This window comes from Branchiostoma belcheri, unplaced genomic scaffold (assembly GCF_001625305.1).
Source record: "Branchiostoma belcheri isolate BF01 breed outbred unplaced genomic scaffold, Haploidv18h27 scaffold83, whole genome shotgun sequence".
NCBI lineage: Eukaryota > Metazoa > Chordata > Leptocardii > Amphioxiformes > Branchiostomatidae > Branchiostoma > Branchiostoma belcheri.
In genome coordinates, this window is record NW_017804498.1 from 1,343,245 (window position 1) to 1,359,851 (window position 16,607).

At 43.7% G+C, this 16,607-nt stretch overlaps 3 protein-coding genes across 3 annotated transcripts; all 3 read right to left on the minus strand.

Moving 5' to 3' along the window:
• Positions 1-220: 220 nt before the first annotated feature.
• On the minus strand, positions 221-6,074 carry LOC109486811 (poly [ADP-ribose] polymerase 14-like). The gene is made up of 10 exons (XM_019790710.1): positions 5,880-6,074; positions 4,983-5,108; positions 4,277-4,732; positions 3,796-3,800; positions 2,869-2,968; positions 2,391-2,510; positions 2,121-2,261; positions 1,584-1,805; positions 843-1,166; positions 221-360 (listed from the first exon to the last, which is right to left on the minus strand). The coding sequence occupies exons 1-10, from the start codon at positions 6,037-6,039 to the stop codon at positions 221-223; spliced, it is 1,794 nt and encodes a 597-aa protein (XP_019646269.1). The 5' UTR covers positions 6,040-6,074.
• A 1,473-nt stretch (positions 6,075-7,547) lies between these two features.
• On the minus strand, positions 7,548-10,008 carry LOC109486754 (poly [ADP-ribose] polymerase 15-like). The gene is made up of 5 exons (XM_019790639.1): positions 9,974-10,008; positions 9,559-9,767; positions 8,806-9,043; positions 8,210-8,304; positions 7,548-7,834 (listed from the first exon to the last, which is right to left on the minus strand). The coding sequence occupies exons 1-5, from the start codon at positions 10,006-10,008 to the stop codon at positions 7,548-7,550; spliced, it is 864 nt and encodes a 287-aa protein (XP_019646198.1).
• Positions 10,009-10,183: 175 nt separating this feature from the next.
• LOC109486836 (poly [ADP-ribose] polymerase 14-like) lies at positions 10,184-16,072 on the minus strand. The gene is made up of 10 exons (XM_019790740.1): positions 15,657-16,072; positions 14,839-14,967; positions 13,904-14,173; positions 13,557-13,669; positions 13,152-13,305; positions 12,515-12,634; positions 11,855-11,995; positions 11,224-11,388; positions 10,592-10,828; positions 10,184-10,329 (listed from the first exon to the last, which is right to left on the minus strand). Exons 1-10 carry the CDS (start codon positions 15,805-15,807, stop codon positions 10,184-10,186), a joined length of 1,626 nt encoding a protein of 541 aa, XP_019646299.1. The 5' UTR covers positions 15,808-16,072.
• Between the last annotated feature and the right edge of the window lie 535 nt (positions 16,073-16,607).

A 16,607-nucleotide genomic window follows, 5' to 3' on the forward strand; every position in this document is an offset into this window, starting at 1 on the left:
CTGTATACATGTACCACCAACCACGGTACACCAATAAAGTTGTCTAAGTAAATCGCTATTCCAACAACGTGCTGTCTTTTGTACGGGTGCTAGTTGGGCCGAAAAATTTACTATAATGAATGCAACGCGAAACACAAAAGAAAATTAACATTTTACGGAGCTAGGTATGACATCCCCAATGTCTTGTTAGACCTCGTGTAGAATACATAAGGCATGGTACTTACCACTGGTAGTTCTCTGATGACATCATTCTTGCAAACCGACCGCGTTTCTCCACGATGGTCTTCAGGATCAGGCGAACTTTAGCAGCAATAGCCGTCACGTTCCGACTTCCCTCGATACGGATACAGTTTTCCTGTTCTGAATACATCGAAATTGTTGTTATAGATAATAACGCATGGATACTGTTGTGATTTTCCTATAAAAAACTCTCACCGGCGTCAAATAGGTAAGAGCGCCGTAAGATCTTGACGCCGCAAGCAGTATTTTCAAGCAGGTTGTGACAGAACCGACGGCCGACAAGGATCTATTAATAAAGACAGCCTTTTCGAATACAAGAAAGTTGAATTTCGTAAGACCACATGCAAGACTATCTCAAAAATGAAAGAATGGTACAAGAATGAATGACGATTGCACGACGAATGTGACCGCGCCCTCAAATGATGCTGCTATAATGTTCAGAAATATTATCTTTCTCTCCCTATCTTTCTTTTTATTGATCAATGCCAATAACAGATCATTCGTCCCCAACGTAAACAAGTGCCCATAATTCCCTGAAGACGACCAAGTACTCCTCGCAGAAATGATGGGGGATAAACACAAGTTTTAATATAAAAACTCACCGACTGAGATGGACACGTTTTCTTCACGTCCCAGAAACCGAAGCCATTTGATCTCCTCCTTGACGAGTTGAGAAATTCCCGTCTCCCTGTCGTCGTTGATCACCACAACAGTTGTATACTGCTGCAGAAATCCCTCCACGGTTTCTCGGGCGTTCTGTAACTTTGTCTCATCGAGGCAGAAGATGTGAAGCAGGACTTCGTCTGGCTGCAGAGCGTCTTCAAACTTGCCAGGCGAGTCTGGCCTCGGGAGACGCAATGATGTGGAGGAGAGTGTTTCCTCCTTTGGACGCCTTCGCATACGCTTCATCTTGTCTGCGGCAATGTCTGTTTGTCAGGAAATATTAATATTGGAATTTTGTAATCACATCAGAAAATGTAGGTTACATGAACGATTTACGTGGACTAGTATGAACGCAACTCAACCGGTTTTTAGGGGTTTAAATCCGAACCATTAATCGTCAAAGATGATGCTACTCAACCTGTTTTTGACCCCCTTACTAGGAGGTGACTCAGACATGCATATGTACAGTAGAACAGCGTCTATTCACTATTGATTCTCCAAAACTCAGAACGAACAGAGCAGAAGTACGCGCGGGAGTACAATAACGATAGATCTAAAAGGCTCGTAAGTAACCGAGCAGAATGCCTTCATGTGATATAAGTGACGACATAACCTAATATAAAATGTTCATAACGCATTGAATCTCATAAATCGCAGCACACTATGTAACAGATACTTACTTTTTAGCCTGTTGAGACGGTTTGCGTGTTTCGACGGGGTGACTTTCCCCCTGTCCTCCGATGCCTTCCCGTGGACGGCCGTGTGGAAGGTTTGTAACATGCGCTCCTGGAAGATGACAATCCTGATGATTGACAGGGTGGTGGGGCTCCAGTCCTCCACAAACTCCGCGATACCGTCCATCATGCACCGCGCCGACCGCTCGGGCTTGATGTGGAAGCCTCCTGTATAGGAGGCCGACGAAGGCAATAGGGTTTTAGATTTTCAACTCATATAGTGCATCTCAAACATGAACGATCTCTCAAGACAATGTTCTTAGAAAACAGACGGCCCCGTTCAGTGAGATCATGGGTCTTCCAGGATAGTCAATTCCAAGGGCAGACAGCGTTTTAAATCGTCATTATTTAAGTGTATCTGACTGTTGAACCAAAATAGTATCTCTAAACCTTGAACAGACCAACTTATACCACTAAAGACTTTGAAGCCGTGTTCTGTTGTTTGTCGTTTTATGGAAAAAAATGGGAGTCAGCTGTTCTTACCTGTTCCCACCGCAGGAAAGGTGATTGAGCGAAGGTTCATCTGGTGAGCAACTAGCAGGCAGTTCTTAATGTCCGACCGCAGATACTTGGCCGAGGGCTGCACCAGATGGATAACCTTTCCACACGGCAGGTCGCCAGCACCTGTGGAATCATCAACACCGATCCTGTCACAATTAGCAGTTCAACCAATGATAGCACGGCAATTGACGGTTCGTCCAATGGCAGAGTAGCTGGACGCCCGTCATAAATTTGCTTTTTTCCATTACGAACCTGTTGCGACAACATCGCCTGCCTTGGGAGACCAGTTGTCCCTGATGTACTGTCTACACTCCCTCTGGACACCGGGGCCGGCTGCCATCGATATGGCCCTGCTTACACCCTTGTCCATGTCTGTTACGGTACAAAATAGTACATGTAGGTTTAGTTTTACGACAAAGTTTTTTTTACAGTGTGATGTAAAGGCATTGATTTCCATTTTCACAGGTTCCTTATAAATACAAACAATGGCCTAGTGCCAAACAACATATCCATTCCAACTTGGAATAAGTTGTCCCTATCATAAACAGGAAATTGGAGATTTCAGACTTCCAAGTATGCAATCCTCGGCTTCATGAAGTCCCTCCATGTCGACCTCCTATTCCCGTTGGCTATCGGACAGATTCAGTCTAGCCACCCGAAACAATACGTCCTAGTCTGAAATTAATCACGGAAAAAATTACAATCCCTTGGCTGATTTGATAGGACCTACCTAGATTATTTTGTGAAGGGTTGACGATGGCACCAACTTGCTCCATGGTGATGTCTCCCATCTGAACTTGTACTATGACGTCACGAATGTGAAGTTCAGTCTGACCGGGCTGAGATGTACAAGAGTACATCACAGGAACCGTGTGACCTGAGGCCTGATACAAGATATAATTAGCATGTGTTATACAATCTCTATCTGTCAGGGGCCTATATGGTGTCCTTCTTGATAGAACAAAATCCAATCCCAGAACTACCAATAGGAGCTCAGAGTTCTTTATCAGCATGAAAATCAGTCCAATAGAAGCTCAGGATTTTGTCACTATGAAAACCAGTCACCACAGCCTCCAGCATTATGATCAGTCTGGCAATAACTTGTCCATGTTAGCACATATGCATAAATCAACAGGATTAAAATGTTCTCAATTCTTCTGATTTAGACTAGAGATGTTGGCTGTCGGGCTTCTAGTAGCCTGACCAATGGATGGGCTGCTTCAAAGTTGTTTTTAAAGATATATAGCTGGTTCACTAAGACAAATCTGGAAAAGATCATACCCCCAGCTACACCGTACCTCTACATCCGAAGCCGCTGATTCGCCTACACTTCCATCCGATGACTCGTTCCCAGACACACTCTCCACAAGGATGACACACCGGAAGTCCTGTTCTACAGACTGTAACACATCACGGCCTTCCCCCTCCGCCAGGTATTCGTATATCCCTGGATGTTTTGTTGGAGAAAAAAGAGCTCTCTCGATATGTACTAAAGTTACGATCAGCACTGGCCTGCTGTAATTTTAATTCTAATTGTTTCTATGATGATAGTACCACAATTGATACCTATTCTATATAGATACACAAAGAGATGCATAAATGCTGTTGAAAGCCATCCATACAGGCTAATATGGCGGTAGCCGCTTGTGCTGTGTACCTGTCCTTGGTGCTGAAATCATAATCACAATAACACGCTATCAGACAACGAGTCACACTACGCACTCTTAAACGTAGCCCACAGGTTACCCGTTCTGTCCGCATACATCGTGCACGGTATAATTAACGGTACTGAAATTCTACTGGTCAAATTGTTCAGCCTGGAGGTATTTTTGAACTAAAAGTGGCCCAATATCTATGATTTCTATTTGCTCTTTAAACCATTATCAGCGATGACAGTGACAGCTCCTAAAGGGCAAGAACGTTAACGTTGCAAGAAACTTCATTTTCAAACCAGGAAATAAAAAAAAAATATTTTGCGATGGTTTTAAAATGGCTATATTCTCGATTTTTTCAAACTTACCTCCAGATCAGAAATGTTTGCTACTTGATACAATGTAGACAAATGATGTTAATAGCTGGAGGTATAATTGTAAAACAAAATATAGAGCAGGTATTTAGTAAATCTATCAATTACTAACCTGGCTTGAAACTCTGCAGCACATCAGTCTTTACGGACGCTGCTACATTCTCCAAGAAGACCTTCGCTTCACTCACACCTTCGCTGGTTCCGCTGACAGAGAACCCTGCGCTGTCTGGCTTGACTCTCACGGAGAAGGACTGTTCAACTTCCCGCATGACATCACCATGGTACTGTAGCAGTAACTTGGCACACCCTTCAACAATGTCTACTCTCATAACGGTCGTCTCGGTGGGTGGAAGGCTGCTTTCCCGCTGTTGTGTTGCTGGTTTCGCCGCCTTTGGACGGCTAACAGCCCCCACCAAACCCGATGACCGCGGTAACCGGTCGTCGCCATGACGTGAGCGGGTCGACGCGACTCGTATGACTACGCTGTTGGTGGCGACCGCTTGCTTTAAGTCTCCATATTGGTCTGCGTCTGCCTGTCCACCGGGTACGAGGTTCTCCGAAACGTCATCTAAACAAAAAATTAAAAAGATAAGATATTGCCATGGCTGTTTTTTTTAGAACATCCAATTCGATATCCCCTGAGGAAATGGCAAATATGCATTGTAGACATACTCTCAGACAGACGGTAAAATCAGGTGAAATATCTAGTCTGCCGACACGATCTATGGACATAAATGAATACGTCTAGAATAGGATTCTAACAAAGTTTCGTTGTATTCAGTACTGTATGCCACACGAGAAGACATATCCTTACTGACCTGTTTGTACTAAACCCCCTTCGTCCTCCTCAATTTCATCGTCAGAGAGGTGACGTGACCACGGCCCAACTTGTAATCTGGAGCCGTGGAACAGGTGCTGAGGGTGGGCCAACACGTTCTGGGCCACTGTGGTCGTAAAAGTGTAAAAATGACTATTGGGATTCTGAGACAATACTACATACACAAAGCATGAGCTGATATTAAATTTTGAGGCCAGCGATTTCCTTTTTGCCACCGTATACAGAGCCAGAGGTTTTGTTTTGGTGTATACATGTTTGTTCGTGTTTGAAAGTTTTTGTATGTCTGTAGTTATATGAATGCAGTAGGGTCACATGAAGTTTAACTGAAAAGGTCAAATTAGAAGTCAAAATGTCACCCCACAGGCTGGGAGGAAGTGAGGTCAAATTGGAGGAGGAAGTGAATGGTATGGTGGTGGAACTCAGGAACTCGAAGAATACATATGCGCAACAGTGGGAGATGCACACAATAATGAATAAAGCAAGAACTTAAAAAACTGTAGGTAGTTCACGGAGGTATGAAATCCCCAATTGCGTGTTGAGCTTTGTCTTCGACTTCCTCTTTTACATCATACTGTATAACGCAACCAAGAAAAGGAAGTGACATTTATCCGACATACAAACAAAGGAAACGAGACTTATTATACAAGCTATCTATGATATATGTACAAGCGTTGGTAAGCTTATGAATATTCGTCTCTTTTAGTCTTAGAAAAATTATTGGTTTCACGTAAACATTACTGGCGCCCCATATATGCTTTGGGGAGGCAAAAACGTAAGATAATTTACGTCGAAGGTACTGTGTTGTTCGATGGTGGAGGCTAGCATTCGGCATAAGCAAACAGCCGGGCGACGTGGTCGACTCATACGGAAGTCTTACCTGACTCATTCACAAAGGTCACCACAGCCTGTCCGGGCCCCAGTAGACTCACATGACTGACAGGTCCGCCACACGACTCGTTTTGGAAATACTGGACGATAAAGTCCTGTAGAGACGGCAGCTCAGGGAGCCCGCGTACGAAAACCTCACGGGCAGACATGTTCCTGTGTGCCGGTAGCGTTCATAGAGCCTCAGGGAGCAAAGTACCTCTTAAACAAACAGACAAAGGTCAGTCCAAATATAGGTAAACGGACTTCCTCAAAGCCGGGTTCATCAAACACATATTTTTGCAGCCAAGGGGCCGGTCACCTCGTCGAGCGATTGTCGCACGATCGCAAACTAAATGCCATTCTTGGGATGCTCATGCATGTGTCGCACAAAATTAAACTGTCTTCGTACGAAAAAGGCTGTTTCAGTGGTTGTTTCTGTCACAGCCGGCTTGAAAATCCCACGATATTAAAACACGAATGTGACCACGCCGTAAACTACTAAATACAAATGATTGGCCACGAAAGAAATTTCTGTGAAGCAAAATGAAACAAGATTTGAAATGGTTGAAAAATCAGCAATAGAGTGAGGTTGTGGCTAAACTGTAAAATTACACAACTTGAGTAGCTTCCCGTTTCCATCAATGCATGGTCATGGTTCGGGGATTGGCCTCTTAGATACCCCAGTAAGAAAGAGGAACTAAATGACGGCATGAGTCCCGGAGAATGTGGGAAGCAGAACAAGAAGTAGAAAAAGGGAAGTGCAACTATGACGATACGGAATGTTGTTTTATAAAGGGAATGCGAAAGAAAGCGAGAAAGCATCGACTCGCCATGATGTATTGAAACGATGTTTATTTGTCTCCCAGCATTAAAATTCCAGTTTTCTTGGCAGGACACGGATATGGAAATTACGAGACATAGTCTATTTCAGCATGTACCACAAGGTTCCTCTTTTGTTCCAGGTAACATACAATGTGTCGTGGATTCTACCACAGTCAAATCATAATGCCGGGGATCTACGACCAAGGTTTGCAAAACTGCACAGGAAAGTCTATTTATTGACTACAAAATAATGCCCGGGCATCTTTTACTCTCTGTCCCAAACTTCAATAAATGAATGAATGAATGAATGAATATTTTCGTGTCATATGGGCTTATAAGACACCGGAACATAAACATACGTACAGAAATCATAGAAACATAAATCCAAGTCCAAATCAAAGGTCAAACTAAAGACATGAGATAAAGGACTCATTACAACGTTGTACATAACATAATTGGTACATAAAAGTCAAAAGTACATAAAGTCAACATAAAAGTACATAAAGTCAACTGAACTTTAACATATGAACGAGACAATTTCAATTTTCAACTTTATTCATTCATTCAATCAACTTTGCCGAATGTCCATGATGGTAACCTTCTGAATTGCACTGATTTTACAAATCTTCAAGTAGACAATATATAATACACAGCAATGACACAAGTAGATAGACGGAACATGAACATGGGCACACAAGGCCACTTATGAATCAGTCTGGATTTTGCTATTGTACAATACAGGCAGAATTGTTTCGTCTACGAGTTCATGCCTTTGGACCAGTAAATTAAATGCTTCCTGGGTTTGAATTGACCTTAACGTCGCATCTGAACCGATCAAGAGCTGAACCAATCCGTTTTACTTCGTAAACGTTATGAGATACTGCGGGTAAGCCTGTGCGTCATGAAAGACGACAAATGTTGTCGGCTTGTTCGTGGCATCCACGGTGGAGTCGTAAAGCAGTCCGCTGGAGTCCTGCCTGCGCGGCGGAACTGGCATGTTCCGGGTGCCCCTGGTGCATTCTCCCGTCAGTACTTTCGCCAGGTACATTTTTTTCCGTCCCTGTGAGTCCGGGCTGGAGTACCTGTCGTGCGCGGAGTAGGACGCGTTCACCGCGAAGTACGTCCCCTTCCCGTACGCTGTCCCTGGATGGAACAAAGAAGCATGCAGGAGTGTCACGGAAACCGCAAGGACAGAATTGTGAAACATTGAAGTACTAGTACTGTTATGTAAATGTTTATAGTGCTGAAATCGGTAAAATAAATCTAGTGTGCACCATGCAGCATCAACGGTAGTGTTTTATCACCTATAGCTACGTACATGTACATGCACTGAAGTCTCAGGGTATTGAAATCTCTCAGAGATTTCAGTGTATGTACCCATGATAGTGCCTGCATGAATACACTATGCAGTAACGTTATAGCTAATATAAGATGACATTCCTAAAACAAAGTTTCGTCAGTTCTTTCATTCAAACGATGATTTCTTAGTCATCTTGAAGTGTTGAGATGTTCCCATACCGTGCTGCCCGCTGTAGCGTCTGTTGAAGCCGTTGAGGTTGATTTCCCGGCATGCCTCTGCGTTGGTGCCGTGCCAGAGCTCCTTCTCGATGGGTCTGGAAAATGATGTCGTCATTTAATTTCTTCATACACATCGTTTAAACTTGAAATACCACACTCTCATTACGATGTAAAACATGGTAACTTCAATCATATACAGCCCTATTTACCTCTGTTTACGGAGGTTTTGGGTTTTTTTTTTGTCTATGCGTGTATTTCCTTGTGTGTAGATGTTTGAATGCGGTAATATGGCAGGAAAAGGGAGGGGAAATTTTGTAAACGCAGATTGACCTTAAGGTCAAGTTGGCAGTCTAAATGATCTCCCCTCGGGCCAGAAAGACGTGAGTCTGCCCATGCAGCTACAATCTCCTTGGTTCATAAAAAAACTCCGAAATATGATCATCAAATATGCTCTCCGGGAAATACGGTGTATCCAAATTCCTCTCCCTTTGGACCTATCATCCACATGTAAATACATCCCCTAATATGGAAATAGGGTTAGAAGCCAGGAAGGACCATACAGATATATAAGATACAAGATAGAATTTGATACATACGTGGTTGAGTTCCGAGATAACATGTTCCTCTTCTTCACCGAGAACTGTTCCCACAGTGCCGGGGCCTGCACTCTCTCGATAGAGAGGATCCTAACAGAACCACAGCTGGACCGGAACTTGCTCCGAACCTGGCTGTACTCTGGAGAGCCAGGGTTCAGCTTCACCATGTGACACACTTTAGGCCTGTTGGTGTTCCGGTCGTGAGGCTGAGGGTCCCATGTTTCTGGTACTGATCCAACTGAATAGGCAAGAAAAGAGTGCTGTGGTTTATTGTGGTTTACCTCTCATTATAGCTGCCTACCCATGAGTGAACGCTATCCGTCCAGGAGAGGGTACCAGTGTATAATATTGACTTAGGAATACATCAACGTACAATTACATAAGATTACATTACATGCAATAACGAGACTTACGTGTAAATCGTAAGTGCTTAAGTTTTTCATGTCCCTCATGTACTTTAGTAGTCCTTGCTAGCAATTCTGTGTGATTACATTGTTTGTAACTCGTGTGGTACTCAGTGTTCCATACAGTGTTCTGTATGTGAACGTTGTTCTGATACTGTTTGTTTTTGACTGTTGAAGTGATGCAAATTGCTAAGACAGGAGCAAAAGGATCTACCTACAAAATGTGTCACAAAAGTGGCGAATAATAGTACATAAGGTAGCCGATACAGTGAAACTCACACAGTCATCTAAATAGCCAAGCTAGTAGGTAGCGTTATAAGAGTTATGCTTCTCTACCAAGACACCGCACCTCCATCGGAAGTCAAATCCTCCCTGACGATGTCGTAGGTTGTTCCCGATGACAGCACAGTCAGTGTCAGGCCGTGGATGTCCACCACACACAGCTCCCCACCGGTGATGCAGTACGCCGTTTGCTGATCCGCCTGGTAGATCTCCTCTGTACGGTCGTTATTGTCTGTGTCAAAGGGTCGACATTCACCGCTGGGTAGAACGTAGTACCTTGGGTAGAGAATATCAGAAACAAAATTGAGTAGAGTGTATATGTAAAGCAATACCCACCAGATGAACTGATTTTGTGACCTTCCAGTTCACATACCTCCGGGAAGTGTTTGGGGTTTTCGTGAATGTAAACTGTAGAGGGAATTGCATGGTATAACTTATTCGGGGATTATACTACTTCCTGAATTCCTCCACATACCGCCCACTTGCTCCCACTTATAGCTACCGTGTGCTGGGTCATCGTCAGGCGTGACCTCCATAAAAATCAACAGTCAAGATTACCTCCTACCCACGATGCAACCGAGGGAAACAAAACCAAAACTCGGCCACCCAAAAACAATACAATACCCAGAAGCAATCATCATGAATGTGATTTCTCATAACCTTTTTGTGTAGTTAATTATGTAATACTCTTCTCACCACTGATAGCGGCGCAGTCCCAGGATGTCTCTCCGTGCTGTCCTGTTCTCACTTCTGTCGGCGAGAAACATCCGCACGACAGAGGCCTCCGCGGATACATCACAGGACCCTTCGATATGATAACAGCCATCGTTGTCTTCATCTGTCGTCATAAAGAGAAACAAGAAGAAATCGGAGATTTCAAATCTCTGGATTTCGAAGAAATGACGGATGTTGTATGTCCCACCCACGTGCTGTCAACCTACTCTGCCCTGACAAACATACATATTAAGTTTTACAAACCCAAAGAAAAAAATAAACTATTGTAATTGAAAAAGAATACAACATACCCGAATGTCTCTTAATCTGTATTACTTCAAGAACACAAAAGAGTCAAAGAACACAAAAAGAAATCTGTAAATTACCTATCGTGATCGTGACTTTCTGTCTACGACTGTAGACTTGAAGCATCCTCCTCTCTGCGGCCGACAGTTGCAGTACTGCAGGATCAACGATGATCTCATGAGTGGAGTAGTTATCCACCATCTCCTGAACCCTCCTTTTGGCCTCTTCTACACTGGTCTCGTCAGGGCCGAAGAAGTGTAGTAGCAGTTCGTCTGCCGGGTGCCCGTCTATCAGCCGATCCAGAGTTGCGTCATATGCTGGGGGAGGATGTAAAGTCATACATTCAAAACCTTCCCCCGACCACCAAGAAACCAAGGTTGGCTGAAGTTCGGGAGCAGTCTGGCCAGATTTAGGCCATGCCTACCTTTCTGTATAGGAATTGAATCCAATTTGAGTTAAATTTGAGTCAATTAAATTTCAGTCCCGAACACGCCCCGAACACTGCTTACCCACTCCCGAACACTAGCCAACCACGAGCCAACAATGGCCGAACCTTCCGAAGGTCTCACTTACAGTGGAGACGAAACAAGATAATAATACATCCTAGTAGACAGACATCTAGGAAATGTTAGGGTTTTTCAGGAAAGTATCGGAACAGTGGAGATTGCTCAAAAACTCACGTTGCTTAAAGTATAGGTATCACCCATCTTACCATTGCTTCTCTTGAACATCTCCGTCCTGAAGGCCTCCAGGATCTTGCCCTGCTGTACAACAATTTTCACAAGTGTCAGCTTGTTTCCTCCGACGTGCTGGGCGAACTCCACAATCCCCCTGATCATACGTCTGGCGCACTTCTCTGGTGCTATTCCAAATCCTCCTGGACAGTGGACAGAGTCTTTGTAACGTTATCATTATCCCAAACGTCATGGCATAATTTTGTTACTTCCTTATTACGGAAATTATTGGGTAGCTGCGAGGTGGGTTTGCGTGTCTGCTTGTCCAGACAGCGTAGGTTAACAGCACATGGATGGGGAAGATTGACAGACAGATAACAGCAGGTCAAAATGTCAGACACAGAAATGGCTCTGCATTACGAACCCAGGATTGCATGAGGAACCCTCAAATACCAACTGGAAGTCTAAAATCTCTTATTTCTTGGTATTAAATGAAGGAACATTTATGTAAATGCATCATGACATGTTTGTGGAGAACGTGGCGTAGGTAACATTCTATATGAAAATAGAGGGCCATAAACCAACAGGAAGATTCTTTTATTCTATACAAGAATAGACGTGTTAAGTGTAACAAGATGACCAAAAGGAAGCTATAGATTGTTGACGTACCTGTGCCAATGGCCGGTAATGCGACAGAACTGCCTCCATGGTTACTGGCGAGACAGAGACAATTCTTGACATCACTCCTGAGGTGTTTCGCATCCGGAGATGTCAGGTACAAAATCACGCCACATGGCAACCGTCCACCTTCTGTATAGATAAGTAAATGGAGAAAATACATGAAAGGCGATAACTCAAATATGTGAGATGATTTTTACCGACAGAACAAGAAATTGGAGATTCAGACATCCGGAAAGTGTTTCGGATTTCCGTGAATGCGCGGGAACTGCAGAAGAATGTACGTGGCGTAATTTGATTTAGATATTACATAGTCAACACTCCCTGAATTTCTCCATGTACCGCCAAATTACTCCCATTCTTTTGGGACGTCACATTTGGGCTTAACTTAATTCCCCGTCAAACAAATACACTTAGCCACCGACTCTTAGTGCAACCGTGTCTGCCGAACAAGTATACAGTTATGATACACAGAGATATACTCGTACACCCAAACCAATAACCATGTACCCGGAGGTAATACAAGATTTCGAGTTGTCTAGGAGTCGTATTTACGCCTATTTCTTTTATGATATTTTATACCAATACAATACTCGTGATGTCCATCAACTTCTCCAACAAGTGGTCACAGGTGTAAGGACTTTGACTTACCTACAGCCACAATGTCGCCCCCTCGCGGCAGCCCTTCCGTCCTGACGTACTCACGGCACTGCTCCAACACGCTGGGTCCTGCCGCTTCGGAAACGGTTCTTGCTATTCCTCGGCTGTGATCTGGATGTGCGGTATCGTTGATTTTTACATCAAATAAAATATAACTTACGTACATCATACCTAACCCGTTCAAGGAGACATTCCCATTCACGGAGAACAGTACTGGGACGTAAACCAGGACGGGGGGCGGTAACGACTTTCGATGAACTTTGACCCAGTGCTGACGTCACACGTCTACAGTACTTGGGTCAGATAGCTGATGACGACCGAGAGACTCGGTCGAAATTCCGGTGAGTCAAATTTCTTTCAGTTGGAGAACAGCATATTTTTTGGCAAAATACTGGGACTTGTTATTCAGTCATACGAAAGAAATGTTATCGAGCATTCATCACAGTATGCTGTCTATCAAATATCATCTATCGTAACGTGGTATTACCAACACACGTGCCAACAGAGTATGAGATTTCTTTCAACTCCCGTTTGCATCGTATCGAAGGCAGTGGCCTATTGTCAGAGTAACTGATAGGGTGTACATTTGTACATGAAGCTGATTTGCAAGTTTTTTACTACTCCTTACCCAGAATATTGCTGATAGGTACGACGATGACTGCGGCAGTTTCTGTCGTGAGATCACCCCGCACGGCCTGCATAATGAGCCCGCCAACGCGCAGCTCACAGCTGTTCTCGTCACACGACGAGGGGGGCGTCGGAAGGGCTGCGATATCCTCATTCTAGCCGGGAAACCGTGGTACAACAATATTGGTCATTCAAAACAAGAATGAATCGCTATCTGCATACAGCGACAATAGGCTTTGGGAAATTTAATTCCAAATAGTTGATCAAAAACCACGAAACAACGGAATAAAAAGTTCGAAGTGAAACATTTCAGGTTTTACGGAGGTTATTAGAGAATATTCCCCCTTAAGCTTTGGCAACACTGTTGTGTGACTGTGGTGAGTAGGATGTACATAAACTCTCTTACCTCCATCGCACTGAGCGAACACATGTCATCAGCAACGATCACGCACTGTTGGTCACGTTCTATGTCACGCAATTGGCCTGCTGTCTTCTCTTTGGCGATAAATCGATGAAAGCCTTGTAGAGATACAAAAGAACAAGAAATTTGAGAGCTTTAATATAAACATAGGAAAATATTTTTGATCAGCACCTTCGACATAAATAAAGTGTAAAGAAATAGCATCCAAATTTGGTGAAATTACTTCTGCCATGTAGCGATACGAACTGTATCGAACTAACAATGTAGAAAAACGACCTGTAAAATTATGAAAGAGGATTTATTGAGAAAAGACATTACAACAGCATCCTCACCTCGTAGCTGATCAGCATTCTCCACCGTAAGCACTGCAGTCCTGACCGTGGCCGCCATTTCTTCCAGGCCTTCCCTCGCTTGGCTAATGCCTTTCGCAGTTCCACGAATAGAGAAACCGGTTTTGGTGTTCCTGATTCTCACTTCCTCCATCGACAATTTTCTCCCCACTCGCACGATGTCGTCTGCTCGGTAGGTTTGCAGGTAGTTCGCCATCCCCTCACCGACGTCAACCTCGCCTGACGTCATCTCTCCCATTCTCGCCTCGTGTGCTGCAAAAATATATTTGTCAATCGGAGATTCCAGACTACATGAAAGTATTTTGGATTCCTGAACCTGGCCTTTTGGCCTTCAATGATTTTGCCTTTGAATCTTCCACCACCCATGTGCTGTCAACCTACTTTTGAGTTAATTCCATTTCCTGTGTCTGACCATTTGATCTCCTTTCACTCTGCCTACCCAATCCCTCCACCCACGTGCTGTCAACCTATTTTGTCCAGACAGCCACATAACCCCACAACCCAGCCACCCAAAACAATGCTTGGAACCGATCAAAGGAGCCGGACATAGTCGCTGTACGTCTCTGTAGTGAATAGTTTTGAACTGATGAAGATAAACAATATACGAGGATACAGTATAGAGTTTTACTTAGTTAACACAATTCTTATGGAATCATTTTGACTGTCATGCTCTGTAATATAAGCAGAAGCTAGTGGCACAGACATGATACATTCACACCCAGAGTCAACGACGTGGTCAGGTTCAATCAGACTCAGACTGTGAAAGAAACTACCACTGACAGGGATCTAAAATAGGCCGTCCTAAAACAAGTCAGCTGAATTTTGTACGACACATGGACAGCTATCTCGAGAATGCTTCGAGTTTGTGATCGTACGATGATCGTATGATCGTGCGACGAATATGACCGGTTCCTTACCTGTTGTATTTTCTGTCACTCCTTGTTGATGTTCACCATTGTTTGTGACCAGATCACGTGGACAGGGCTCGATTTTTACTCTCGCGCCAAAGAAGAGGATCTCCGGCTCAGATGTCACAGCTGGTGCCACTGTGGAAAGGCAAAATATTTCGTCATCAAGCGTGAATAGAACCTTGACGCATTTTGCTAGTCAACTGTTGGCATACAATGGGAATAACAGCTCACCAGGTTTCACTTCTCGTTCTGCTTTCGCAGGTTAAAGGGGAACTGTTTTCAGGGGACACAAACACAGGACAATCAACCTTAATTCTTTCCTTCATGAAAACAATAATGTCTGTCACCTGAATCTAGTGTAATTTCTTTGTCAGTTACCTTCTAGCCATGAATATTGTAAACCATGTACACACTAGTATTTTCTATGCATGCCTTATTTGAATTGAAACGCTATATAACCTGGATGGTTATTACAACCTTGTTCTATATGACATATTATAATATGACTTGTTTTTATTTGCAATATGTAAACAAGACAGCGCACAGTGGCGCCGCACGTAAGCGAAAGGATAATGGTTTATATATAAAAAAATATAGAAGACATGTAACAGACATATGCAACAGGAACAGGAACATCTGATGTACAGAAATCACCGACGCAAAAGGGCAAGACTAAAGGCAGCCTTTTCCGTAACAAGACAGATTTATGTTGTACGGCACGACTATCGCAGGAATGTCCTCAGTTTGCAATCGCACGTCGATCGTACGACAAACGTGACCGGGACCTTTTCAAGTCTGTCGAGGAAGCGTATCACCCGACTTACCGCTCTCCTCTGCGAACGTAACGATGGCCCGTCCTGGTCCCAGCAGTCGCACTCCCAGGACCGGTCCGCGCCTGTCGAAGTACGCCGTCAGTTCGTCCTGCAGGGCCGGCAGATCGGGAAGACCCCGGAGAAGAACCGCCGTCCCGGCCATGGTCTACCGCAGAGCTTTGATCTCTCACGCGATACTACACCGACAAGACAACAACGTCTATCGGAAGTCGCAGGACGGAGACCCAGGGACGCCTGAGGTTAGAAATCGGCCGGGCGTACTTCTGAGGAATGACTGTTCCATAGCCCAGCTTATATTTAGGGCCTTGGGGGACAGTTTCGATGTAAGTTTTACTCACCAACATGTGATTGCTATACGTTCTACTTGACTGAATCATTCTTCCCACAAAACCCCCACATTTTTGTTTTGAACAATGTCACTATTATGAAAGCAGTAAAAAAAATTCCCCGTCTATTTCCCTATTATAAATCTGTGTGCAAATGTTTACATTGGTTACATTGGTACGGATCATGCATGAACCTTTGTGAGGGAGTGATGATTTACTGAAGGAATGTAAACAATGTATAGCTTTACTAGCCTCCTCGCTCAAGAGCGTTGATGATCCGTCCCTTAAGGTCAATGACCTCATATCAAATCTAGAATTTCCCCATGTGCTGAGACTGTTAATATTTAAATTAGACCGGTATTTCCATGTTCATAATTATTAGACTGGTATTTCCCAGCGCAATGATAAGACATTGACAGATATCTGTTATCTATATTGATATGAATTAAGACCTAATTTGCATACCTTACTTGCATAATTAATACGAAAATGCTATATAATTTCATAATGGTGAGGAATTTCATACTAACCGAATTTGGAAGTCAAATGAAGGTGAACATCATTGAACATAACCTATTGAAATCAGAGCCTCCTTTGCATAATTTATGAAGAAAGG